The 26920-nt window shown below is 39.6% G+C and overlaps 1 protein-coding gene across 1 annotated transcript; it reads left to right on the top strand.

Annotated features, from left to right (window-relative positions):
• Positions 1 to 348: 348 nt before the first annotated feature.
• NUP42 (nucleoporin 42) lies at positions 349 to 20400 on the top strand. Its single transcript, XM_021063448.2, has 7 exons — positions 349 to 554; positions 1970 to 2204; positions 4870 to 4964; positions 10103 to 10179; positions 10907 to 10993; positions 18028 to 18112; positions 18742 to 20400. The coding sequence occupies exons 1-7, from the start codon at positions 440 to 442 to the stop codon at positions 19299 to 19301; spliced, it is 1254 nt and encodes a 417-aa protein (XP_020919107.2). The 5' UTR covers positions 349 to 439; the 3' UTR covers positions 19302 to 20400.
• Positions 20401 to 26920: the final 6520 nt, after the last annotated feature.

Below are 26920 nucleotides of genomic sequence, written 5' to 3' on the forward strand. Positions count from 1 at the left end.
GAATGACTGGGCAGATCTTTGCTCTCACCGGTTACAAATGAAAATTACGACTAGGTCTCTCAAACCACAGCCACAGCTAATCCTTCTCTCAGGGCCGTGCTGGAGTTCTGGGTTTGCCTGACTAGCTTTCCTCTCATTTTGGACCTCAAGCTTCCCTTGAAGGCCGAGGTCCTTTGCCAGGGTCTCTTACCCGCTTTTCCTCCACAGCTGATTCAAACATCCCGCCCTCCCAGGCCATCCTTGTTGCATAGGGGCGGACCCTCTCTTCTCAAACCCTATTGGGTATAATCCGCTCCTCTCACCGCACAAGCGAGCCAGGGCCTTTCCCAGGCGCGAAAAAATTACGTCACAGTAGCGGTTCCGGGTCCTCCCGTAGCTTTAGGTTCTCTGCTGGCAGAGGGTAAGGAAGGAAGGCCTCTCCGTCTGAGACGCCCTTGCCATGACCATTTGTCAGTTTTTCCTTCAAGGCCGGTGCCGCTTTGGAGACCGGTGCTGGAACGAACACCCCCGCGCCGGGGGTGCGGGCGGAGGACGGCAGCAGCAGCAGCCCCCAGGTGACGTTCTCATCAAGCCTTCGCCGCTAGTTGATCTGGGCAGAGCTTGGCGTGAGTCCGGCTAGAGAGGTGCGAGCGGCCGCCGTGGGGCCCTCCGCCGGGCACAGCGCCACGGCGTACCAGTAGGGTGACGCGGACGTGCCTGCGTCGTCCCCTCGCCCGCCCCGCCCACCGACATTTTTAGCCATTTATGAGTATCTCGGTAGACTTGTTGGGCAGGTGAAGGCAGGTGCTTGCTTCGTCGTGGGTACTAATGCAAAACAATGAATTTTTTAAGTCGGAATTACGTGTCAAAACTACCTTGTCTTTTGGTGGCAGTGGTTCGGAGAATTGGCGTAGTTGGAGGCAGACTCTTCCTTGCTTTACTGTACTCCTGGGTACTTGTTTTTTTTCCCGTTGACGCCTTGAGCATAACTTTCTCTAAACTTTTTTTTTTTTTTAATAGGGAGGGGCTAGCAACTGGGGTCATAGTCAGGACTCTCAATTTGGGGAAAGTCGTAAACTCCTTTGAAAAATCTAATAAAAACTACAGAGCCATAAGCCTCAGATAAATGCAAATGATGATAAAATTGGGGGTAAAATTGGGAGAATGGGATGCCCAATTAAGAACTCCGGGCTAGGAGTTCCTGCTGTGGCTCAGCGGGTTAAGAATCTGACTAGTATCGGTGAGGATGCGGGTTGGATTTTTGACCCGGATCAGTGGGTTAGGGATCCCTCATTGATGCAGGTTGCGCCATAGGTGGCGGGATGTGGCTGGGATCTGGCGTTGCTGTCTTTGTGGAGTAGGCCCGCAGCTGCAGGTCTGATTCAGCCCCTACCCTGGGAACTTCTATATGCCAAAGGTGAAACTGTGGGGGAAAAGAAAGAAAGGAAAAAAAAAAAAAACTAAAAGGAAAAAAAAATTGTTTGTTTATGTCAGGAGTGCCCTTGTGGTGCAGCGGGTCAGAGATACGATATTGTTACTAGTGTGGTGCAGGGTCAATCCCTGGCCCTGGAACTCCCACATGCCTCGCTCTGCAGTCAAAAAAATAATAATAATAAACAAAATAAACAAACAAACAAAACCACAAAGCTGTTCATTTTCAATTTATATAATTAAGTGTAATATCAACAAATTACGTAATGGTCCAGTCAACAATATTGAGAAGACTAAATCCATAGAAAAATAATGATGTATTTCTAAATTCAGCTGAGATAAGTTTGTTTGTTCTTGACCATGCCTCAGCATGTGGAAGTTCTTGTGCTAGGAATTGAACCTGCTGCACCATAGGAAACTTTTTATAATTTAGAGTGGAAATGTAGTGCCTGTTAAATCTTTGCATAATGTCTGCACATAATAAGACAAAATATAATAGAGTTTTGAGATTTAAAAGAGGAGTTGCTAGTAAAATTTTTGATTTTGTTGTTTATTTCAGGTAGTAACAGACGTGGATGGAATACCACTAACCAGAGATACTCCAATGTTATCCAGCCATCCAGTTTCTCCAAATCCACACCATGGGGGGGCAGCAGAGATCAAGAAAAGCCATCTTTTGGTTCTTTTGATTCTGGAGCATCAACTAGCAGGAATAGGGGTTTTGGATTGTCTCAGAACCCATTTGCTTCATCTAGCTCTGATGGTGATGGGCAAAAAGATGAAAAGAAACTTCTGTAAGTGAAAGCCTCTAGAAAAATTATTGACCACTTGCTTTTTTTTTAGGGCTACACCGTCGACATATGGGGAGGTTCCTAGGCCAGGGCAGGGGTCCAGTCAGAGCTACACTGCCATCTTATGCCACAGCCACAGCAACAGCAACAGCAACATCAGATCCAAGTTGCATCTGTGACCTACACCACAGTTCACAGCAATCCCAGATCCTTAACCCACTGAGCAAGGTCAGGGATCAAACCTGCAACCTCTTGGTTCCTAGTCAGATTCGTTTCTGCTGTGCTATTATGGGAACTCCTACCACTTGCTTATTTTTTTCAAAAGTACCTACGATATTTTAAAAGAAGTAATTTTATTACTTTATTAAATTAGTATGGGGGCACAATCTTTAAGGCATTAGCCTGCTGTGACCCTCCTTTGCCTGGCGAAGCAATAAAGCTATTTTTTTCTCCACCCAAAAAATAAAATAAAAATAAATAAATTACTAACAAATCAGAATAAGCGAAAGGAAGAAGAAGCGTCCTTGATCAGGGATAACCACTCTCTTGCATGTATGAGGCTAGACTTTATTTCACTTAAAAATGTCATTCTTCTGTATCAGAAAAATGTCTTCTTGAGGCTAATTATGCTTTTTCCACTTTTCTTCTTCTTCTTCTTTTTTTTTTTTTTTTTTTTAAGTTTTTAGGCATATGGAAGTTCCCAGACTAGGGTCAAATCAGAGCCATAGCCACTGGCCTACACCACAGCCACAGCAATGTGGGATCCAAGCCGCATCTACCACCTATAGCGCAGCTCACGGCAACACCACATCCTTGACCACTGAGGAAGGCCACAGATGAACCCATGTCCTCATGGATGCTAGTCAGTTCACTAACTGCTGATCCACGACCAGAACTCTCCACTTTTCTATTGATAACATTGTATTGTGAATATCTTTCTAAAGTAGTCCTGCTTAAGTATGGTGTAAGTTATTGGTTCCTTACAAAGTTTGAAGTGATTTAAAGCAGTTTGTGATCTGGGAGGTCACTAATAGCATCTTGTATTTTTCTAAAATTTTTACTTCAGTTACCCCATGGAAACTGATTTAATTTAATTTCCTTCATTATTGTGGAGTGTATTTCTTATCATTTATTGAGAACATTTATAGTAGACTTTATGACTGGTGCCAAGACTGTGCCTGGCTGTAACTTTTTCTTCAGCTCCCAGCTCCTAGAACAGAACTTAAATATATTCATTAGCCTTTTACATCCCATAACTAAATTAGAACTAGTTGTAAACATTTTGAGCCATGTACGATATCCAACTGATTGAAATAAATAAAGTAAAAAAAAAGAAACCCTCTTTCCCATATTTGATGTTGTTGTAAAAATCCTAAATTTTATTATCATTTTATTTATTTAAATTACTTAGTTTTTGCTTTTTAGGGCCATACCTGTGACATATGGAGGTTCCCAGGCTAGGGGTCAAATCGGAGGTACAGCTGCTAGCCTACACCACAGCCACGGCAGTGCAGTATCTGAGTCATATCTGCGAACTGCACCACAGATCATGGCAACACCGGATGCTTAACTCAGCGAGGCCAGGGATCAAACCAGCAACCTCATGGTTACTAATCAGCTTCATTTCCACTGCACCACAACAGGAGTTCCATTATTATGTTATTATCAGTTATTATTCTTATCATTTTATTAATTGCACCATTCTGGATGGGGGAAAATGTTTAATTTAGAGCTGACTCTGTCCATAACTTTGTCAACAAATTAACTGTATGGACATGAGTCTATTCCCTTTTTACAAAATGTGAGAATTAGATGAAATGATCTCTGAAGTCCTACCCACTTTAAATATTTTATGGTTCTTTATTACTTACTGGTTCTTTCTTTCCCAGTTAAGTGATCATTGATGTTTATGATAATGAACAAAGATTAAAGTTAGTATTGTATATTTTATTATATTTTAGTTCTTAATGATATGTATGCTATGATAGTACTCACTTAGTAAATATATTGGTTAATGGTTCAGTGTACTAGAAAGCCAAAATTCTGAACTTCTTTGATGTAATATTTATGATCATGAAATGTAGCTCATATTTCTATAAGCTTCTGCTTGCTTTTTTTTTTTTTTTTTTTCTCTCTTTTTTAGGGCTACACCTGCAGCATTTGGAAGTTCCTGGGCTAGGGTCAAATTGGAGCTACAGCTGCCAGCCAGTGCCACAGCCATTGGGCATTCAAGCCGTGCCTGCAATCTATACCATAGCTCATGCCAGATCCTTAACCCACTGAGTGAGGCCAGGTATCAAACCTGCATCATCATGGATCCCAGTCAGGTTTGTTAACTGCTGAACCACGAAGGGAATTCCCCATAAGCTTCTGCTTTAAAGAAAACTCTTCAGGAGTTCCATGGTGGCCTAGCAGTTAAGGATTTGGCATTGTTACTGCTCTGGCTCTGTTTGATTCCTGGCCTAAGAACTTCTTCGTGCTATGGGTGCAGCCAGAAATAAATAAGTGAAAAGAACACTCTTCAGAAAATATAATGGAAAAAAATCTAAAATTAGATATATATACTACAACTTAAAATTTCAGTCATTAAAAAAGACTGAATGATTTATTATGAATGATAAATTTTAACAAGAAGAAAAAGATCTTTTGTTCTTTCTGTTTTTTTCAGGGAAGAAATTGTGAAAGACATGGAGGTTTGGGAATCATCAGGGCAGTGGATGTTTTCTGTATATTCACCAATGAAAAAGAAACTGAATATTTCAGGTAACTGTGAAATTTTGTGTTTTTAAAATGTTTTACAACTATTATTTTCTAAAACCAAGACCATGTCAAATAAAGAAATTAGCCATGAACTTAGCTACAGTTAGAAGAGTTTGGACATTGTTTAAAGTATCCGAGTATTCTAGCAGAACTTCATAACTCAGAGATTGAAGTTGGAAGATACAGTTCTTTCAAGATATATAGACTCCTTGAGAAAATAGTAAAGTCAGGACCCATCACATTTCCAACTCAGTAACCCCAAGAAGAGGCTCTGCTTTCTGGGTCCCTGTAGATAACACTTCAGAACCTTTAGCTGCTTGCAGCAAAGGCTAGTGTTCTATCTGCCTAAGTTAAGACCTTTGCTGCCTGATTCTGTTCTTTCTTTCCTGTGTTTTTTTTTTTTTCCCCCAAAGATGGTTATCTTTCATAAAGCATGTTGAGACCCACCCTGGAGATAATGTTTGAAGGTAAGAAGCCTTAGCTGAACTGTAGAAATAGCATTTCTTTAGACTACTCCTTTCCTTCCCATTTTCTTTTATCTATAGTCTTTTGGGGTCTGAAAACGAGACCGCCACCATTTTCTAAGCCCACTCTGGGTGGTCCTCTGCCCTATTTAGTGATCAGCAGGTACCTACAAGATGAGAGCCCTTTCAGTTCCTCAGAACTCTGGGATTTCTCTACCTCACCTCCTTCTACCTGCTCATTCTCTGTGGCCATTTGTGTCATATACTCCTTAGATTAAGTTTATTCACTTAATCTTTCAACAAATACTTACTGAATTTCTTTTGTGACAGGCCCTATCTAAGTGCTAGGGATATAGCAGTGGCTAAGTAGACAGGATCCCTCCCTTATGAAGTTTATATTCTTGAGGGATAGAGGCAATAAGTAATACAAATAAATAAGATATATTTTTTTCTTTTTTGGCTGCTACTGCGGCATACACAAGTTTCTGGGCCAGGAATCAAACCTGAGCCATAGCAACCTGGGCTGCTACAGTGACAACACCAGATTCTTAACTCACTACACCGCAAGAGAACTCCAATAAGATAATTTTTAGAAAATAATTTGTCTCTAAAGAAAATAAGTATTAAGCCTTTTTTAGTCAGTTCAGAATTGAACATAATGCCTAGTGCCCTAAAGCAATGGTTCTCAATGTGGAATGTGGATCCCTAAGCAGGGTTGCCAGATAAATATGGGACATTTAATTAAATTTAAATTTCAGATAAAGAATAATATTTTTCGTTTTGTTTTTGTCCTTTTAGGGCCACACCTGTGGCAATGGAAGTTCCCGGTCTAGGGGCTGAATCAGAGCTGCAGCTGCTGGCCTACACCACAGCCACAGCAATGCAGGATCCTTAACCCACTAACCAAGGCCAGGGATTGAACCTACATCCTAATGAGTATTAGTCAGGTTCATTTCTGCTGAACCACAGCAGGAACTCCAGAATAATATTTTTGGTATATGAATATCTCACATGGTATTTAGGACATACTTATACTAGAAAGGTATTTATTGTTTGTCAGAAATTCAGATTTAACTGGGCATCCATTATTATTTGCTAAATCTGGTAACTCTGTTCCTGAGATCATTATAGGGGCTGTGGAAGTTCAGAAATATTTTCTTAATTACAGTAAGATATTAACTGCCATTTTCACTGCATTGACATTTACACTGTTGGTGCAAAAGCATTGATGAAGCAGAAGCAATAAACTACTGGCAGACTCTAGTAGTCAACAAAAAAAATGTAACGCCATTTTCACTTAAGAATGTCCTTGATGAAGAGGTAAAAATTGTTAATTTTATTAAATATTAACCCTTAAGTGTACACCTTTTAAATATTTTCTGTGGCAAAATGGGAAGCACACATAAAGTGACACAAGAATCAATTTTTTGGTATTGTAAGATTACACATGCCAACATTTGGAGGCTCTGGATAACTCAGTAAACCAATATTTTGCAAATGACCATTGTATGATTTTACAAAATTATGCATGGTTCAACAATCCATTCTAAGTTCAAGGTAAATGATTGGATTTAATATAAGAGCACAGAGGTTCATTAGTATGATTTGAGTCCATGTTATAGCTAACCTTTAAGAAACTACCATCTGTCAAGTTTTGGTGTGTATCAAAGAAGAATATCCACAATTATCTGAAAAGACCGTTAAAGTCATCCTTTATTAGCTACACATCTATGTGAGAACAGGTTTCTTCATATACTTGAACCTGGAAGGTATTACAACAGATTGAAGCAGATTGAACAGCAGAAACATATATAATAACCCAGTAGTCTTCTATTAAGCCAAACATTTAAAAGATGAATCTAAAATAGCACCACATAAATCACTAAATTTTTATATTTTGTTTTGGAAATTCTTTTTCATTTATGTTGATATGCAATTGGTTTCTTATTTTTAAGTGAATTAATATTTTCTACATTTTTCATTTTTTGTTTCAAATGTGGTAAATGTTGATTTATGTAACCTATGTAAGTGAAAGCCTGGGAATCGTTAATTATTTTTAAGAATGTAAATGGGTCCTGAAATCAGAATGTTGGAGAATGGTTGTCCTTAGGTATCCATTATAGTGAATTGATTTCTCCTATGCAGCTAGAATGATACTTACTTTTGCACCACCCCTGAGAGAAGTGAGGAAGTAGTCACTGAAATGATTTTCTGTCTTCAGGGTTCAGATGAGTAACAGCTGAAAGGAGGAGAAAGTAACCAGAGGGACAGTATTTGTTTATATAGAGTGGTTATCTGTTCTTAGGAAGCAGTATTGTAGCCGGACCTTGAATGAAGAGACAATATCTCTTATGGGAAGATTTGGAGAACAGTGTTGTTGGCAATTCCATAGCTAGTGCAAAGGCTGTGGTAGACACAAGGTTGGCATGTTTGAGGACTAAGGAGGCCTAAATTGCTGTAGGAGAGTAAATGAGAGAAAGAGTAAAATGACATAGGGTCCAGGGAGGCAACCAGGGGTCAGATCAAGTTGGACCTAATTGCACTAGGAAGCCACAAAAAGCTTTGAGCAGGAGAGGTATGTGATCTGAAAAACCTCTCTCAGACTGTTGTGTGAAAAGAAATGGTCAATTGGAAGCAGGGATAAGGGGGCAAAGAAGAAGCATGAAGATGAGATGAGAGTTAACTTAGCTGATGACTGAATTAGAGTTACTGTCAGTGGAGACAGAATTAATCCAATTTGTGTTCTGCTTTGGAGCTAGACCTGTCACAATGCTTATTAATTAGGTGTGAGGACACAAAGAAATGCAAGGTGATTCTAGGTTTTGTGGCATGAGCAGTTAATAAATAAAGATAGTAAAGACAAGTTGTTAGAAAGAATCCAGGGTTCTGACTTGAATGTTTGATCATTTCTTTATTCTGAGGTATGGATTTTTGGAGTTAATGTTATCTGGGTTACAAGTAATTCTCTGTAGAAAATATCCTGAACCTCTTTTCCCCTTTCTTAAAAAGTTTTCCTGGGAGTTCCGTTGTGGTTTAGGGGTAACGAACCTGACTAGTGTCCATGAGGACTCAGGTTCGATCCTTGACCTTGTTCTGTGGGTTAAGGATCTGGCATTGCTGTGAGCTGTGGTCTATGTCATGGATGAGGCTCGAATCTGGCTTTGTGGTGGCTGTGGTGTAGACCGGCAGCTGCAGCTCCACTTCAACCCCTAGCCTGGGAACTTCCATATGCTGTGGGTGCAGCCCTAAATATATATGTTTATGCCCTAAATATATATATATATATATATTTATGTGTGTATATGTGTGTGTGTATGTGTGTATGTATATAAGTTGAACTTTTTTTTTTTTTTCTTTTTAGGGCCGCACCCGCGGCATATGGAGATTCCCAGGGTACGGGTTGAATCGGAGCTGTAGCTGCTGGCCTACACCATAGCCACAGCAATGCAGGATCCAAGCTGCGTCTGTGACGTACACTACAGCTCACAGCAACGCTGGATCCTTAACCCACTGAGCGAGGCCAGGGATTGAACCTGTTACCTCATGGTTCTTAGTCAGATTTGTTTCCACTGTACCACAATGGGAACTCCTAAGTGGAACTTTTAAATTTCTTTTATTTACTGGCTGCTTGAATTGTTTTGTGAATTGCCCATTCATTATCTTTTCTCATATTATTTTTCTTACTGATTTGTAAGAGCTATATGTTGACATTAGCTTTTCTTTTGTCATATATGTTGCAGTTATGGTATCTCCCAATTAACCTTTTTTTTCCCTTTCTATGGCCCAATCTGTGGCATGTGGAAGTTCCCAGGCTAGGAGTCAAATTGGAGCTGCAGCCGCCAGCCTACACCACAGCCCCAGCAATGCCAGATCTGAGTCACGTCTGTGACTACACACACCACAGCTTACTGTACCACCAGATCCTTGACCCACTAAGCGAGGCCAGGGATTGAATCTATGTCCTCACAGACACTATGTTGAGTTCTTTTTTTTTTTTTTTTTTTTTTTTTTTTGTCTTTTGTCTTTTGTCTTTTTGTTGTTGTTGTTGTTGCTATCTCTTGGGCCGCTTCCGCGGCATATGGAGGTTCCCAGGCTAGGGGTTGAATCAGAGCTGTAGCCCCCGGCCTACGCCAGAGCCACAGCAACTCGGGATCCGAGCCGCGTCTGCAACCTACACCACAGCTCACAGCAACGCCGGATCGTTAACCCACTGAGCAAGGGCAGGGACCGAACCCACGACTTCATGGTACCTAGTCGGATTCGTTAACCACTGCACCACGACGGGAACTCCTGTGTTGGGTTCTTAATCTGCTGAACCACTATGGGAACTTCCTAGTTAACCTTTCAGTTTTGTTTATTGTAGTTTCTGATGTGCAGAATACATTTTTTAGAAGTTTGAATTAATATGCAGTCAACGCTTTCTTTTTCTTTTCTTTATTATTCCTTCCACTCCATTTATCTTTGGAAAATTGTCCACGGTCAAAGATCAAATAACCAACTATATTTTTTTCTAATTTTATGCTTTATTAAGTAGAGTGCAGGCTTTGATTTTTTTCTCTGTGATTATGAAATTTTTCTAATGATTAGCATTAGCGTATTTTCCTGTCTAGCATCTCTCATTTTACTATACATCAAAAGTATTGGTATTTAAAGATTCCACTTGATTCCTCACTTCAGGTTTTACAGACATTTCACCAGAGGAGTTGAGACTTGAATACCATAACTTCTTAACCAGCAATAACTTACAGAGTTATGTAAGTTTGTTTCCTATTCATCTATTTAACAGATTAGCTATCTTCTCTGTAGTGGCTTGCTTGTGTATCGTCAAAGTGGATGAAGTTTAAAAATTTTTTCAGAACAAAGCTATTTTTATTTTATAAGTTATTTTCTTTGCAGTTGGTTGGCTATCTGAAATGGTGATAATATGCTTTGGCTGTAGCAACTAGGACTATCATTCTTTTTATTACCAGTTATCTAGCAATCAGTCCCAGAAATCAAACCCTTTCATCATTTGACAAACATTTGTGGAACATCTCTTCGGTACAGACACCAGGATGCAGTGTGTTATACAGATTAACATCCTCACATATTAAATATCCAAAAATTGAAAAGCTGGGCTTAAGTAACTTTGGTGCCTAAAGGAAATAACACAAACTCCGTATTTTTTCATCGTCTACAGTCAAATATCATGTATTTCATCTACTACACGTGTTCGTCTCCCTTCCACGTATAACTAAATCTGTGGTGCCAGGTACTTATAATCTAAACTAGGTGATACAAGGAGTTGGGGAACAGGGAAAGGGGACTACAGCTGGAATATCTTTGGCAAGTAGGATTAGATCAGTGCAAATTTTACAAGTTATGGGGTGTAAAAATGTTTTATAAACTTGCTGTGACTTTGGAAATAAAGACATGAAGTTATTGTTGAAAAGATCACCTTAAACACTCAATATTGACTCATTATTTTTCTTCTCTCTTCAGCTAAATTCCATACAACACTTAATAAATCAGTGGAGGAACAGGGTAAATGAACTGAAAAATCTAAATTTGTCAACTAAAATAGCTTTGGTGAGTACTGGAGAATTTTCTGCAGAGATTTGTCTTATCTGTTGCTTTTTTTTTGCAGAATGTTACTTTGGATTTGGAAAGCAAAGATAAAATTCTCTGTAAAGAATTATGATACACATTTTTTTTGTCTTTTTTTTTTTTTTTTTTTCCCTCAGGCCATACCCCCGGCATATGAAAGTTCCCAGGCTAGGGGTCAAATTGGAGTTGTAGCTGCTGGCCTACACCACACTACAGCAATGCAGGATCCAAGCTGCGTCTGTGCCCTACGCTACAGCTTGCGGCAATGTTGGATCCTTAACCCACTGAGCAAGGCCAGGGATGGAACCCACAACCTCATGGTTACTAGTCAGGTTCCTTAACCACTGAGTCCATGACAGGAACTCCTATGATACACATATTCTTAAAAACTACATTATGGGGAGTACCCGTCGTGGCGCAGTAGTTAACTAATCCGACTAGGAACCATGAGGTTGCGGGTTCGGTCCCTGCCCTTGCTCAGTGGGTTAACGATCCGGCGTTGCCGTGAGCTGTGGTGTAGGTTGCAGACGTGGCTCGGATCCCGCGTTGCTGTGGCTCTGGCGTAGGCTGGTGGCTACAGCTCCGATTCAGCCCCTAGCCTGGGAACCTCCATATGCCGCGGGAGTGGCCCAAGAAATAGCAACAACAACAAAAGACAAAAAAAAAAAAAAAAAACTACATTATCACTTGAAGTCAAGGTCCTTGAATTGAGTTCTCTCTGTTCATTAGTCAGGAAATCACAGATAATTATGCTTATCTAAAACTATTTTTAGGATAAGGTTTTTAATTTTGGTGGTACTAGTTTTGAAAATTAGAAACTATTATATAAATTTAAGTGTTCTAGGTTATCAGCATTAAAAAGAAATTGCTTTTGGAGTTCCCATCATGGCTCAGCAGTAAAAACCTGACTAGGATCCATAAGGATCCATGTTCCATCCTGGCCTCGCTCAGTAGGTAAGGATCTGGCATCACCGTGAGCAGTCACAGATGTGGCTCGGATCCAGCATTGCTGTGGCTGTGGTGTAGGCCAGCAGCTCCAGCTCCGATTCAACCCATAGCCTGGAAATTTTCATAGGCCACAAGCGTGGCCCTAGAAAGACAAAAAAAAAAAAAAAAAAAAAATTGTTTTGAATTGATATGAATGAATGATATGAATGCATATTTAGAATACTGTATGCTTTTGTGACTAAAGGACATTTACGCATATGTTCCTTATCTTATACAGAAATGCCTTTAGGAGATATATACTTATGTGCCTCCAAAGATAACATGATCCTGCTACAGCATATTCATTATTTTTGTCAATAAAGTTTATTTTTTTACCCCCATATAACGTTTTTAGGGGGAGCTCTTTTTCAGCCACACCCTTGGTATTTGGAAGTTCCTAGGCCAGGGATCGAATCTGAGCTGGAGCTGTACCTATGCCACAGCTGCAGCAACACCAAATCCTTAACCCACTGCATTGGGGCTGGGGATCAAACCTGTGCCTCTACAGAGACAAGCTGGATTATTAACCCACTGTGCCACAGTGGGAACTCCAGGAATACTATTTTTATTTGTTTTGGGGGTTTTTTTTGCAGTGTTTTGTTGTTGCTTTTTAGGGCCGCACCTGCAGCGTATGGAGGTTCTCAGGCTAGGGGTCTATTCGGAGCTACAGCTGCCAGCCTACACCACAGCCACAGCAACGCCAGATCTGAGCCACATCTGCGACCTACACCACAGCTCACGGCAACACCAGATCCTTAACCCACTGAGCAAGGCCAGGGATGGAACCCACAACCTCATGGTTCCTAGCCAGATTCCTTAACCACTGAGCCATGACGGGAACTCCCAGAAACATTATTTTTAAATAAGATATTGACATTCAGAATTTAATATTTCCAGTTCCCTGGTGGTTTTTCTTTCTGTGTGTGTGTGTGTGTGTGTGTGCTTGTTTTTTTTTTTTTCTTTTGGCTGCCCCTTAGCACGTGCAGTTCCCAGGCCAGGGATCAGATCCAAGCCATAGTTACAACCTATGCCACATCTGTGGCAATGCCGGATCCTTTAACACTGTGTTGGACCAGGAATCAAACCTGTATCCCAGTGTTCCAGGGACACCACCGATCCCATTGCACCACAGTAGGAACTCATCTTTCTACTTTCTGAAAAAGGCTATGAGAGTAGTAGCTTCCTAAACTTATTGAATGACTGCTTGAAAGTCCTAACACCCAACTCCTTTCTTAAATACGTGCTTCTAAATAACTAGCTTCTTGTGCAAGCTCATTTCTTTCATCTTTCAGTTGCTGTAATGCTGTTTGAATTCTATAGGACATCTTGGAAGTATTTGTCTCTAGATGAGAAATGACCCGTCATCACCATTGCTGAGCTGGTGTAGAAGGGATAACTGGAGCCAAAGAACTTCAGAACTTCCTTCAGGGTTGGAAGTTCCATGTTCTTTGCCAGCTTCCTAGGTTCCCTTCCATAGGTGAGGATCTTGGATGGCCTACCTACAACTGGTTTAGCATGTATCAGTTCTTTATGCTGATTGGTTTATTATTTATTCTTTTTATCCATTATATGGATAAAATGTAATTTGGTTATCCACATACCTGTTCATGAATACTAGACTGAGGGAGAGAAGATAGACTCCCCCAACCCCAAAAAAGTACTTACTATATGATTCCATTTATGTGGAAAGATAAACTTCATCTGTAGTGATAGAAAGTAGACGAATAGTTCCCCTGCGGGCAGCGGTTGGAGAGGGTTGACTAGAAAGGGATAAAAGGGAACTTTTATGGATGATAGAAATATTCTAAATCATGATTATAGTGGTAGTTAAAAGTTTTTCAAAACTCACTGAAATATAGATTTAAAAATTTTTTATTATAGTTGATTTACAGTGTTCTGTCAATTTCTGCTGTACAGCAAAGTGGCCCAGTCATAAATATATATATACACACATATATATATGTATACACATTCTTTTTCTCACACCATACACAAAAGTAAACTCGAAATGGCTTAAAGACTTAAATATAAGACGAGACACCATAAAACTTCTAGAAGAGAACATAGGCAAAACATTCTCTGACATCAACTGTACAAGAGTTTTCTTAGGTCAGTCTCCCAAGGCAACAGAAATAAAAACAAAAATAAACCAATGGGACCTAATCAAACTTACAAAGGAAACTATAAAAAAAACAAAAAGACAACCTACAGAATGGGAGAAAATAGTTTCAAATGATGAAACTGAAAGGGCTTAATCTCTAAAATATACAAACAACTTACACAACTCAACAGCAAAAAAGCCAACAACCCAACTGAAAAATGGGCAAAGGACCTGAATAGACATTTCACCAAAGAAGACATACAGATGGCCAATAAGCACATGAAAAAATGCTCAGCATCACTGATTATTAGAGAAATGCAAATCAAAATTACAATGAGCTACCACCTCACACCAGTCAGAATGGCCATGTTTAATAAGTCAACAAATAACAAATGCTGGAGAGAGTGTGGAGAAAAGGGTGCCCTCCTGCACTGTTGGTGGGAATGTAAATTGGTACAACCACTATGGAAAACAGCATGGGGGTGCCTCAGAAAACTAAACATAGAACTACCATATGACCCAGCAATCCCACACTTGGGCATATATGTGGACAAAACTTTCCCTGAAAAAGGCACATGCACCCGTATGTTCATTGCAGCACTATTCACAATAGCCAAGACATGGAAATAACCTAAATGTCCAACAACAGACAAATGGATTAAGAAGATGTAGTATATATACACAATGGAATACTACTCAGCCATAAAAAAGAACAAAATAATACCATTTGCAAGAACATGGATGGAACTAGAGACTCATATTAAGTGAAGTGAGAAAGAGAAAGACAAATACCATATGATATTACTTATATCTGGAATCTAATATATGGCACAAATGACCCTATCTACAGTAAAGAAACAAACTCATGGACATAGAGAACAGACTTGTGGTTGCCAAGGGGGAAGGAGTGGGATGGACTGGAGGTTTGGGGTTAGTAGATGCAAACTATTGCATTTGGAGTGGATAAGCAGATCCTGCTGTATAGCACAGAAAACTATATCTAGTCACTTGTGATGGAACATGATGGAAGATAATGTGAGAAAAAGAATGTGTATATATATGGTTGGGTCACTTTGTCACTTTGTTGTACAACAGAAATTAATAGATCATTGTAAATCAACTATTTAAAAAACAAAAAAAAAGGCTGGGTCTAAGTTCTTCGTATGTTGGGTAGGATTTGCCTGTGAAGCCATCTGGTCCTGGACTTTTCTTTATAGGGAGTGTTTTTATTGCATATTCAATTTCATTTCTAGTGATCAGTCTATTCAACTGATCTGTTCTTTCTTGATTCAGTTTTGGTGGGCTCTATGTCTCTAGAAAGTTGTGCATTTCTTCTAGGTTGTCAAATTTATTGGCACATAATTGTTCATAGTATTCTCTTACGGTTTTTTGTATTTCTGCAGTATCTGTTAAGATTTATCCTTTTTCATATTTTGTTTATTTGAGTTCTTTCCCTCCTCTTTTTGGTGAGTCTGGCCAGAGTTTTATCACTTCTGTTTACCCTTTCAAAGAACCAGTGCTTGGTTTTATTGATTTTTTTCTATTGTATTGTATTGTAAAAATCTCTATTTTATTGATTTCCTCACTGTTCTTTATGATTTCCTTCCTTCTGCTGACTTGCGGTTTGTTTGTTCTTCTTTTTCTGATTCTTTTAGGTGGTATGTTAAGTTGTTGATTTGAGATTTTTCTTCTTTTCTGAGGAAGTCCTGTATTGCTATGAATTTCCCTCTAAGCACTGCTTTTTTTGCATCCCGTAGGTTTTGAATGGTTGTGTTTTAGATTTTTTTTAATGGATGCATTTTATTATATGTTAACTACCTCAATAAAGTGATTTTTTTTTAAAATGCCAATAGCAGAGTTCCTGTTGTGGCTCAGCAGATAAGAATCTGACTGGTATCCATGAGGATGTGGGTTTATCCCTGGCTTCACTCAGTGGGTTAAAGGATCTGGCATTGCTGTGAGCTGTGGTGTAGGTCACAGATACAGCTCAGATCTGGTGTTGCTATGGCTGTGGCATAGCTCTGATTCATCCCCTAGCCTGGGAACTTTCATATGCCACAGGTGTGGCCCTAAAAAGACAAAAAAAAAAAAAAAAAGTGCCAATAGGACTTCCAAATGAGAGGAATATCTGCTTAGGTTGATTAGGAAAGGCCTGTTACAAGTGAGGATTAAGTGAAAATTTCCTTTAAAGGGAGATTAAGATTTCAGTAAGCAAAGATGAAAGACATTTCTAGAGAAAAAAAAAGCAAGAGCCTAAAATTTTTTCAGGGACTAGAAAATAGATTTTAGCAGAAAGGTTTTTTTGTTGTTGTTGTTGTTGTTGTTGTTTCTGTTTGCCTTTTCTAGGGCCGCTCCCGCAGCATATGGAGGTTCCCAGGCTAGGGGTCTAATCAGAGCTATAGCCGCCGGCCTACACCATAGCCACAGCAATGCCAGATCTGAGCGGCATCTGCAACCTACACCACAGCTCACGGCAATGCTGGATCCTTAACCCACTGAGCGAGGCCAGGGATCCAACCCGCAACCTCACGGTTCCCAGTTGGATTTGTTAACCACTGAGCCACGATGGAAACTCCCAGCAGAAAGTTTTTAATAATATAATTTCTTTTTTTTTTTTTTTTCTTTTCAGGGCCGCACCTGCAGCATGTGGTGGGTCCTGGGCTAGGGGCTGAATTGAAGCTGCAGCTGCTGGTCTACGCCACAGCCACAGCAACAGAGGGATCTGAGTCATGTCTGCAACCTACACAGCTCACAGCAGTGCCAGATCCTTAACCCACTGAGTGGGGCCAGAGGTGGAACTCGCATCCTCATGGATACTAGTCAGGTTTGTTACCACTGAGCCACAATGGGAACTCCTTAGTAATGTAAGTGTGCATTAACTTTAGGGAAGCATTTGAGTAAGTAGACTGGGTAGCCTCTAAGGTCCATTCCCTCGTATTTACTTTTCTTGATAAGTGCAGATCAACCCATAGACATCAAAGTCTATCATTGAAAAGTATTTTTCTGGAGTTCCCATCGTGGCTCAGTGGTTAACGAATCCAACTAGGAACCACGAGGTTGAGGGCTCGATCCCTGGCCTTGCTCAGTGGGTTAAGGATCCGGTGTTGTTGCCGTGAGCTGTGGTGTAGATCGCAGATGCGGCTCGGATCCCACGTTGCAGTGGTTGTGGTGTAGGCTGGCGGCTACAACTCCGATTCAACCCCTAGCCTGGGAACCTCCATATGCCATGGGAGCAGCCAAAAAAAATGGCAAAAAGACAAAAAATTATATATTTTTTTTTCCTGGGAGCTCCCTTGTGGTTCAGTGGGTTAAGGACCCGATGTTGTCTCTGTGAGGATGCGGGTTCAATGCCTGACCTCACTCAGTGGGTTAAGTTGCTGCCAGCTATAGTGTAGGTCACAGATGTGGCTCAGATCTGGTGTTGCTGTGGCCATGGCATAGGCCTGTAGCTGCAGCTACAATTCAACCCCTAGCCTGGGAATTTCCAGGGCATAAGTGTAGCTGTTTAAAAAAAAAAAAAAAGAATAATTATTTTTTTGGAGTTCTCTTGTGGTACAGCAAATTAAGGATCTAGTGTTGTTGCTGCAGTTACCTGGGTCACTGATATGGCGTGGATTCCATCCCTGACCCAGGAACTACCATATGCCACAGGTGCAGCCAAAAAATTAAATAAAATAAAAGGTATCTTTATGTTTTAATATGTATTCATCAAAGAAATTCAGAAAATGTTTTAAAAGCATAAATAAAAACCATCCATAATTTATCAGCTAGATAATCACTCTGAATTCATTGAAGCTGGTCCATATTTTATCTGAGTATTCATTTGTGGGCATTTTTCTATGTTAAGCATTTACCATCACATTTTTAAGTGCACATTGTAAAAATTTAATTTGGCTATATAAAGTGTATATTCTTTCTTTTTTAATAGCTCTCTGATGTAAAAGATGGAGTAAAGCAAGCAGCACCTGCATTTGGATTTGGCAGTAGTCAGGCAGTAACATTTGGGTCACCAGGTAAGTGATGGAGTAATGCAGGACTTCACTGATTTCTAAAAATAGGATTTTATAGGTTTCAAATCATAAAGCCTGAAGGTTGATTAAGTGCCATTTCAAGTCACTCTTGTAAATTCTACCACCTTCTATAAGAGAGCTTCAAAGAATTTGACTCATCAAGCATTTGTGAAATGGGGGCCGGAATGGGCATGTTCTCTGAAAGACCCTCTAGCTTAGAAGTATATTTTAGGAATGGTTTTTCAAGAGTTTTATAGTAATACGTTACTATGATAGTATCACCTTTGAGGACTTTCTTGTCCCTATACGTAACAGCAGAATTTTGACCTCAAGTGACAGACCCAGTGACATGAGGGACAAGCTGAAATGAAGAGTCACTCCCTCATCCCTGAGTTTTCTCAAGAGCAGTCTCTGTGAGTAAAGGTAAATTACAGTACAGATGAGATCAGTGTAGCAGAAAGACAGACCACAGGGTTTCGTGGGTTTGTCCTGGCTTCTCCTTTTCATGTTTTTCTTCTTCCTTCCAGGAAGTTTCTCATCATTTAAACATGGCAGAAATAAGAAAAAAAAAGGAGGCATGGGATAGACATATAGCTACCTTTTCTAATATTTTTTTTTCTTTTTTTTTGTAGGTTTTCCAGTGAATAGCAACAGCAGTTGTAGTGCTCAGAATTTTAGTTTTAAACCAAGGTCTTCATTTGCTGCTGCCCCCTCTGGAAGTCCTTCTGTGTTTGGGAGTACTCCGGCATTTGGAGCCACACCCTCTGCCAGTTCTGCCATCAGCGCTTCTGCCCCAACTTTTGGACTTGGGAAGCCCGAAATCACATCTGCTGCTTCATTTTCATTTAAAACCCCTGCAGCTTCTGGTTTTGGATCATCCGGATTTTCAGGATTTCCAGCTCCAATGGCAGCAGACCCTGTTGCCCCAGCCTTTGGAAGTGGCAGTTCTGTGGCTGGTTTTGGTAGTCCTGGCTCACATTCTCATGCTGCTTTTTCCAAGTCATCCAGTGACACCTTTGGAAATAGCAGCCTATCCACCTCTCTCCCAGTCTCACATGGCACAACAGATAATGTATTATTCACACCCAAGGATCAACTAACAGTGGAAGAACTAGAACAATTTCAATCTAAGAAATTCACTTTGGGAAAAATTCCCTTAAAGCCACCGCCTGTGGAACTCATAAATATTTAAAAGGGCAATTTTAAATATAGAAAAGAACAGTTTTTAAAATTGTTTTGAGTGGTTCATATGAAAGAGCAAATATATATACACATTTAAATTTATAAGAAATGTAAACTTTTAATAACATTAGTTTTTAAATTTAACATTTTTCCCTTGAACCTAACTATTTAAATGGAACATAAAAAATACTCAAGAACAGATTTTTTTTAACTATTATTATGAATGAAACTGAAAAAATGATCAATCCACACTGAATAAAGTACTTTTCTTATTCTACATCACTTTACTGTCTTACCATTTAAAATTTTAGCTTTAAACTTTTTTAAAGAAATGAGACAGTTTTTAGAACCAGTAGGGAAAAATGCTTGAATGTTTAACCTACTTACCAAATAAATATCAGAAGCCTGACTTTCATGTTCAAGAAGATTCTCTTAACGAAATAGCAATTTTTAAAGGGCGGAAACTTTTATTTTCAGGACCTAAGGGGCGTTTTCCCCTCACAGTTTTTTTTTAATGGGCCACTCCCAGAGCATGCGGAAGTTCCCAGACCAGGAAATGAACCCGAGTCACAGCAGTGACCCAAAGTGCCACAGTGACAATGCAGGATCCCTAACCTGCTGCACCCAAGGGAACTCCACCTCTCAGAATTGTTCCCACTCAATATTGACTGTCTCATGGACCATCTGAGTTTTCTTTGGCAATTTTAGGCTAATTTTATCTTGGCCTAATTTTTCTGTAATACTGTTTTTTCCTCACATTCTTCCATCAGGTGGCTGGATTCTAAGAGGAATGGAAATTATGATCTCATGTGAATAAATAGTGTATGTAGAGGAGTCGAATTCACCAGCTGTTTCTATTAGAATTTTCAGACACGTTTGTGTCTCTCTGTGTCCTCAGATTGGGGCAATATATTGTATATCTTATATGTAGTTGATCCAAGTAGCCAAAGACCTGTCATGAGCTGAAGCATATATGTCAGAATTCAATGTTTCTTTCTCAAGCCTCCAAAATGACATAGCTGGCACTTTGAGAATAGTTACCTAAACTAGGTCTGATATTGAACTGATTTTTTTAGGTGTAAATAAAATAAAAACTTATAAAAGATGTACTCCACATGACTTTAGTATATATGCAAAGGATTCAATCCTCAGAGGATCCAGATTTTCCGTTACACCTTTTGAAGAACTGTATGATTCAAACAGTTTTGGAACCCCAGCATATGGAATAGAATTTCCCTCCCTCCTTTCTCCTATAAGAACAATCACATTTCTGCAGTCTATTATTTGACTGCTTCATTTATTTTTTCTTTTTGTGGTAGCTTCTGCAGCATATGGAAGTTCCCAGGCCAGGGGCTGGATCAGAGCTGCAGCTACAGGCCTAACCACAGCCATGGCAACATCAGGTCCAAGCCACATCTGTGACCTATGCTGCAGCTTGTGGCAACACTGGATTCTTAAGCCACTGAGCCAGGCCAAGGATTGAACCCACATCCTTACAGGGACAACTTCAGGTCCTTAATCTGCTGAGCCACAACAGGAACTCCTGATTTGACTCCTTTAGATACCTCATGAGTAATTGTCCTTTTATGACTGGTTTATTTCATTTAGTGTAATGGCCTCAAGGCTTATCCATGTTGTAGAATATGATAGAATTTCCTGTCCTTAAGGTTGTGTAATAGTAGTGTATGAACCACATTTTTGTTATCCATTCATCTGTTACTGACATTTGGGTTGCTTCTATCTCTTCATTATTGTAAATAATGTTGTAATGAACATTTCTTTGAGATTCTGCTTTGAATTATTTTGGCTATATAGCCAGAAATAGGTTTGCGGGATCATGCGGCAACTCTTTGTTTAGTTTTTTGAGAAATCTTTACACTGTCCTTCATAGCAGCTACATCATCTTACAGTCCCACCAGCAGGATTTCAGTTTCTCCACATCTTCCTCAAACTTATTTTCTTATTTAAATAGTGGCCTTCCTGATAGATGTAAGGTGGTATCTCATTGTGATTTTGATTTGCATGTCTCTTACGATTAGTGATGTTGAGCATCTTTCTATATGCTTGTTGACAATTTATATATCTTCTTTGGAAGGCTATCTGTTCAACTCCTTTGCCAATTTTAAAATAGTGTTATTTGTTTTCTTGTGAGTTTTAATTCCCTACGAATTCTGAATATTAACCATTTATCATGTGTATGATTTGCAAATATTTTCTCTGATTGCATAGATTGCTTTTTCACTCTGTGGATTATTTCCTTTGACAGAGAAGTTTTGTTTTGTTTTTTTGTTTTTGTTTTTTGTCTTTTTTTTATGGTGGCACTCATGGCATATGGAGGTGCCCAGGCTTGGTGTCGAATCAGAGCTGTAGCCACTGGTCTACACCATAGCCACTGCAACACCAGATCCTTAACCCACTGAGCAAAACCAGGGATCAAACCTGCATCTCCATGGATGCTAGTCCAATTTGTTTCCACAAGCCGCAACAGGAATGCCTGACAGAGAAGTGTTTTAGTTTAGTTTAGTCCCATTTGTCTTATTTTTGCTTTTGTCGTGTATGTTTTTGGTATCACACTCAAGAAATTATTGCCAAATCCATTGTCCTGAAGTCTTTTTCCTATGTTTTCTTTTAGTAGTTTTTATACTTTTAGGTCTTACATTTAGGCTTTTAATCCATTTTAAGTTTGGTGTTCATGGAGTAAAGTAGGGGGTTGAGTTTCATTCTTTTGCATGTAGATGTCCAGGTTTTCCAATATCATTTGCTAAATAGATGATTTTCCCCCATTTTGTAGTTTTGGCACCTTTGTCAAAGTTTATTTGGCTGTATATGCAAGGGTTTACTTCTGGGCTCTAGTCTATTTCATTGGTCTATATGCCTGTTTTTCTACCGGTACCACACTTAGTGTTGTGCTGTAGTAGGTTTTTTTGTTTGTTTTTTCTTTTTACAGCCACATCTGCAGCAGTTCCTGGGCTAGAGGTAGAATTAGAGCTATAGCTGCTAGCCTAAACCACACCTGTAGCAGTGCCAGCTCTGAGGTGCATCTGACCTATGCTTCAGCTTGTGGCGATGCTCAATTCTTTTTTTTTTTTTTTTTAATGATTTTTGTTTTTTCCGTTATAGCTGGTTTACAGTGTTCTGTCAATTTTCTACTGTACAGCAAGGTGACCCAGTCACACATACATATATACATTCTTTTTTCTCACATTGTCATGCTCCATCCTAAGTGACTGAATATAGTTCCCAGTGCTATACAGCAGGATCTCATTTCTTATTCATTCCAAAGGCAATAGTCTGCATATATTAACCCCAAATTCTCACTTCATCCCACTCCCTCCCCCTCCTTCTTGGCAACCACAAGACTGTTCTCCATGTCCATGATTTTCTTTTCTGTGAAAAAGTTCTTTTGTGCCATATATTTGATTGCAGATAGAAGTGATATCATATGGCATTTGTCCTTCTGACTTCACTTAATATGAGAGTCTCCAGTTCGTCCATGTTCTTGCAGATGGCATTGTTTTGTTCTTTTTTATGGCTGAGTAGTACTCCATTGTGTATATTTACAACACCTTTTTTTTTTTTTTTTTTGTCTTTTTAGGGCTGCTCCCACAGCATATGGAGGTTCCCAGCCTAGGGGTCTAATGGGAGCTGTAGCCGTCGGCCTACCCCACAACCACAGATATGTGGGATCTGAGCCAAGTCTGCAACCTACACCACAGCTCATGGCAACACTGGATCCTTAACCCACTGAGCGAGACCAGGGATCATACCCACAACTTCATGGTTCCTAGTTGGATTCGTTAACCACTGAGCCACAATGGGAACTCCTATCACACTTTCTTATCCATCTGTTGATGGACATTTAGGTTATTTCCATGTCTTGGCTATTGTGAATAGTGCTGCAATGAACATACGGGTGCATGTGCCTTTTTCAGGGAAAGTTTTGTCCACATATATGCCCAAGCGTGGGATTGCTGGGTCATATGGTAGTTCTATGTTTAGTTTTCTGAGGCACCCCCATGCTGTTTTCCATAGTGGTTGTACCAATTTACATTCCCACCAACAGTGCAGGAGGGCACCCTTTTCTCCACACTCTCTCCAGCATTTGTTATTTGTTGACTTATTAAACATGGCCATTCTGACTGGTGTGAGGTGGTAGCTCATTGTAATTTTGATTTGCATTTCTCTAATAATCAGTGATGCTGAGCATTTTTTCATGTGCTTATTGGCCATCTGTATGTCTTCTTTGGTGAAATGTCTATTCAGGTCCTTTGCCCATTTTTCAGTTGGGTTGTTGGCTTTTTTGCTGTTGAGTTGTGTAAGTTGTTTGTATATTTTAGAGATTAAGCCCTTTCAGTTTCATCATTTGAAACTATTTTCTCCCATTCTCTAGGTTGTCTTTTTGGTGTTTGTTTTGTTTATTTATTTGTTTTTTATGGTTGCCTTCGCTGTGCAAAAGTTGTCAGTTTGATTAGGTCCCATTGGTTTATTTTTGCTTTTATTTCTGTTGCCTTGGGAAACTGACCTGAGAAAACATGTGTAAGGTTGATGTCAGAGAATGTTTTGCCTATGTTCTCTTCTAGGAGTCTGACAGAGTCTTGTCTTACGTTTAAGTCTTTAAGCCATTTTGTGAGTTTATTTTTTGCATGGTATGAGGATGTATTCCAGTTTCATTGATTTATATGTGGCTGTCTAGTTTTCCCAGCACCACTTGCTGAAGAGACTATTTTTCCCATTTTATATTCTTGCCTCCTTTGTCAAAGATTAATTGACTATGGGTGTCTGGGTTTATTTTTTGATTCCCTATTCTGTTCCATTGGTCTGTATGTCTGTTTTGGTACCAGTACCATACTGTCTTGATGACTGTGGTTTTGTAATATTGCCTGAAGTCTGGGAGAGTTATGCCTCCTGCTTGGTATTTGTTCCTCAGGATTGCTTTGGCAATTCAGGGTCTTTTGTGGTTCCATATAAATTTTTGGATTGTTTGTTCTAGTTCTGTGAAAAATGTCATGGGTAATTTGATAGGGATTGCATTGATTCTGTAGATTGCTTTGGGTAGTACGGCCATTTTTACAATATTAATTTTTCCAACCCAGGAGCATGGAATAGCTTTCCATTTCCTTGAATCCTCTTTAATTTCCTTGATAAAGTTTTTATAGTTCTCAGCATATAAGTCTTTCACCTCCTTGGTCAGGTCTATTCCCAGGTATTTGATTTTTTTGTGTGCAATTTTAAAAAGCATTGTATTCTTGTATTCCTTTTCTAATATTTCATTGTTAGTATACAGAAATGCAACTGATTTCTGAATGTTAATCTTTTTTTTGTCTTTTTGCTATTTCTTAGGCCACTCCCATGGCATAATGGAGGTTCCCAGGCTAGGGGTCGAATCGGAGCTGTAGCCGCCGGCCTACGCCAGAGCCACAGCAACGCGGGATCCGAGCCGCGTCTGCAACCTACACCACAACTCACGGCAACGCCGGATCGGTAACCCACTAAGCAAGGGCAGGGACCAAACCCGCAACCTCATGGTTCCTAGTCGGATTCGTTAACTACTGCGCCATGACGGGAACTTCTGAATGTTAATCTTATATCCTGCTACTTTGTTGAATTTGTTGATCAGTTTGAGTAGTTTTTGGGTTGAGTCCTTAGGGTTTTATATATATAGTATCATGTCATCTGTGTAGTTTTATATATATAGTATCATGTCATTTTACCTCTTCTCTTCTGATTTGGATACCTTGTATTTCTTTTGTTTGATTGCTGTGAATGCCAGAATCTTTTTTTTTTTTTTTCCCCACTGTACAGCAAGGGGGTCAGGTTATCCTTACATGTATACATTACAATTACAGTTTTTCCCCCACCCTTTCTTCTGTTGCAACATGAGTATCTAGACAAAGTTCTCAATGCTACTCAGCAGGATCTCCTTGTAAATCTATTCTAAGTTGTGTCTGATAAGCCCAAGCTCCCGATCCCTCCCACTCCCTCCCCCTCCCATCAGGCAACCACAAGTCTTTTCTCCAAGTCCATGATTTTCTTTTCTGAGGAGATGTTCATTTGTGCTGGATATTAGATTCCAGTTATAAGTGATATCATATGGTATTTGTCTTTGTCTTTCTGGCTCATTTCACTCAGTATGAGATTCTCTAGTTCCACCCATGTTGCTGCAAATGGCATTATGTCATCCTTTTTATGGCTGAGTAGTATTCCATTGTGTATATATACCACATCTTCCGAATCCAATCCTCTGTCGATGGACATTTGGATTGTTTCCATGTCCTGGCTATTGTGCATGTGTCTCTTTTAAGTAGAGTTTTGTCTGGATAGATGCCCAAGAGTGGGATTGCAGGGTCATATGGAAGTTCTATGTATAGATTTCTAAGGTATCTCCAAACTGTTCTCCATAGTGGCTGTACCAGTTTACATTCCCACCAGCAGTGCGAGAGGGTTCCCTTTTCTCCACAGCCCCTCCAGCACTTGTTATTTGTGGATTTATTAATGATGGCCATTCTGACTGGTATGAGGTGGTATCTCATGGTAGTTTTGATTTGCATTTCTCTTATAATCAGCGATGTTGAGCATTTTTTCATGTGTTTGTTGGCCATCTGTATATCTTCTTTGGAGAAATGTCTATTCAGGTCTTTTTCCCATTTTTCCATTGATTGATTGGTTTTTTTGCTGTTGGGTTGTATAAGTTGCTTATATATTCTAGAGATTAAGCCCTTGTCGGTTGCATCATTTGAAACTATTTTCTCTCATTCTGTAAGTTGTCTTTTTGTTTTCTTTTTGGTTTCCTTTGCTGTGCAAAAGCTTTTCAGTTTGATGAGGTCCCATGGGTTTATTTTTGCTCTAATTTCTATTGCTTTGGGAGACTGACCTGAGAAAATATTCATGATGTTGATGTCAGAGAGTGTTTTGCCTATGTTTTCTTCTAGGAGTTTGATGGTGTCCTGTCGTATATTTAAGTCTTTCAGCCATTTGGAGTTTATTTTTGTGCATGGTGTGAGGGTGTGTTCTAGTTTCATTGCTTTGCATGCAGCTGTCCAGGTTTCCCAGCAATGCTTGCTGAATAGACTTTCTTTTTCCCATTTTATGTTCTTGCCTCCCTTGTCAAAGATTAATTGACCATAGGTGTCAGGGTTTATTTCCAGATTCTCTATTCTGTTCCATTGGTCTGTCTGTCTGTTTTGGTACCAATACCACACTGTTTTGATGACTGTGGCTTTGTAGTATTTCTTGAAGTCTGGGAGAGTTATGCCTCCTGCTTGGTTTTTGTTTCTCAGGATTGCTTTGGCGATTCTGGGTCTTTTGTGGTTCCATATAAATGTTTGGATTGTTTGTTCTAGTTCTGTGAAAAATGTCATGGGTAATTTGATAGGGATTGCATTGAATCTGTAGATTGCTTTGGGTAGTATGGCCATTTTTACAATATTGATTTTCCCAATCCAGGAACGTGGAATATCTTTCCATTTCTTTACATCTTCTTTGATTTCTTTGATTAAGGTTATATAGTTCTCGGCGTATAGGTCCTTTACCTCCTTGGTCAGGTGTATTCCGAGGTATTTGATTTTGTGAGGTACAATTTTAAAAGGTATCGTATTTTTGTATTCCTTTTCTAATGTTTCATTGCTGGTA

Source organism: Sus scrofa, chromosome 9 (genome assembly GCF_054392235.1).
Source record: "Sus scrofa isolate SSC_HxYL_T2T_F1_AM1 chromosome 9, Sscrofa_HxYL_maternal_Yorkshire_Landrace_v2.0, whole genome shotgun sequence".
Lineage (NCBI taxonomy): Eukaryota > Metazoa > Chordata > Mammalia > Artiodactyla > Suidae > Sus > Sus scrofa.

Coding starts and splice junctions, on each gene's coding strand:
- NUP42 (XM_021063448.2), top strand. CDS start 440: ATGACCATTTGTCAGTTTTTCCTTCAAGGCCGGTGCCGCTTTGGAGAC. Junction 555..1,969: donor GCAGCAGCAGCAGCCCCCAG/GTGACGTTCTCA, acceptor TGTTTATTTCAG/GTAGTAACAGACGTGGATGG. Junction 4,965..10,102: donor AAAGAAACTGAATATTTCAG/GTAACTGTGAAA, acceptor TCCTCACTTCAG/GTTTTACAGACATTTCACCA.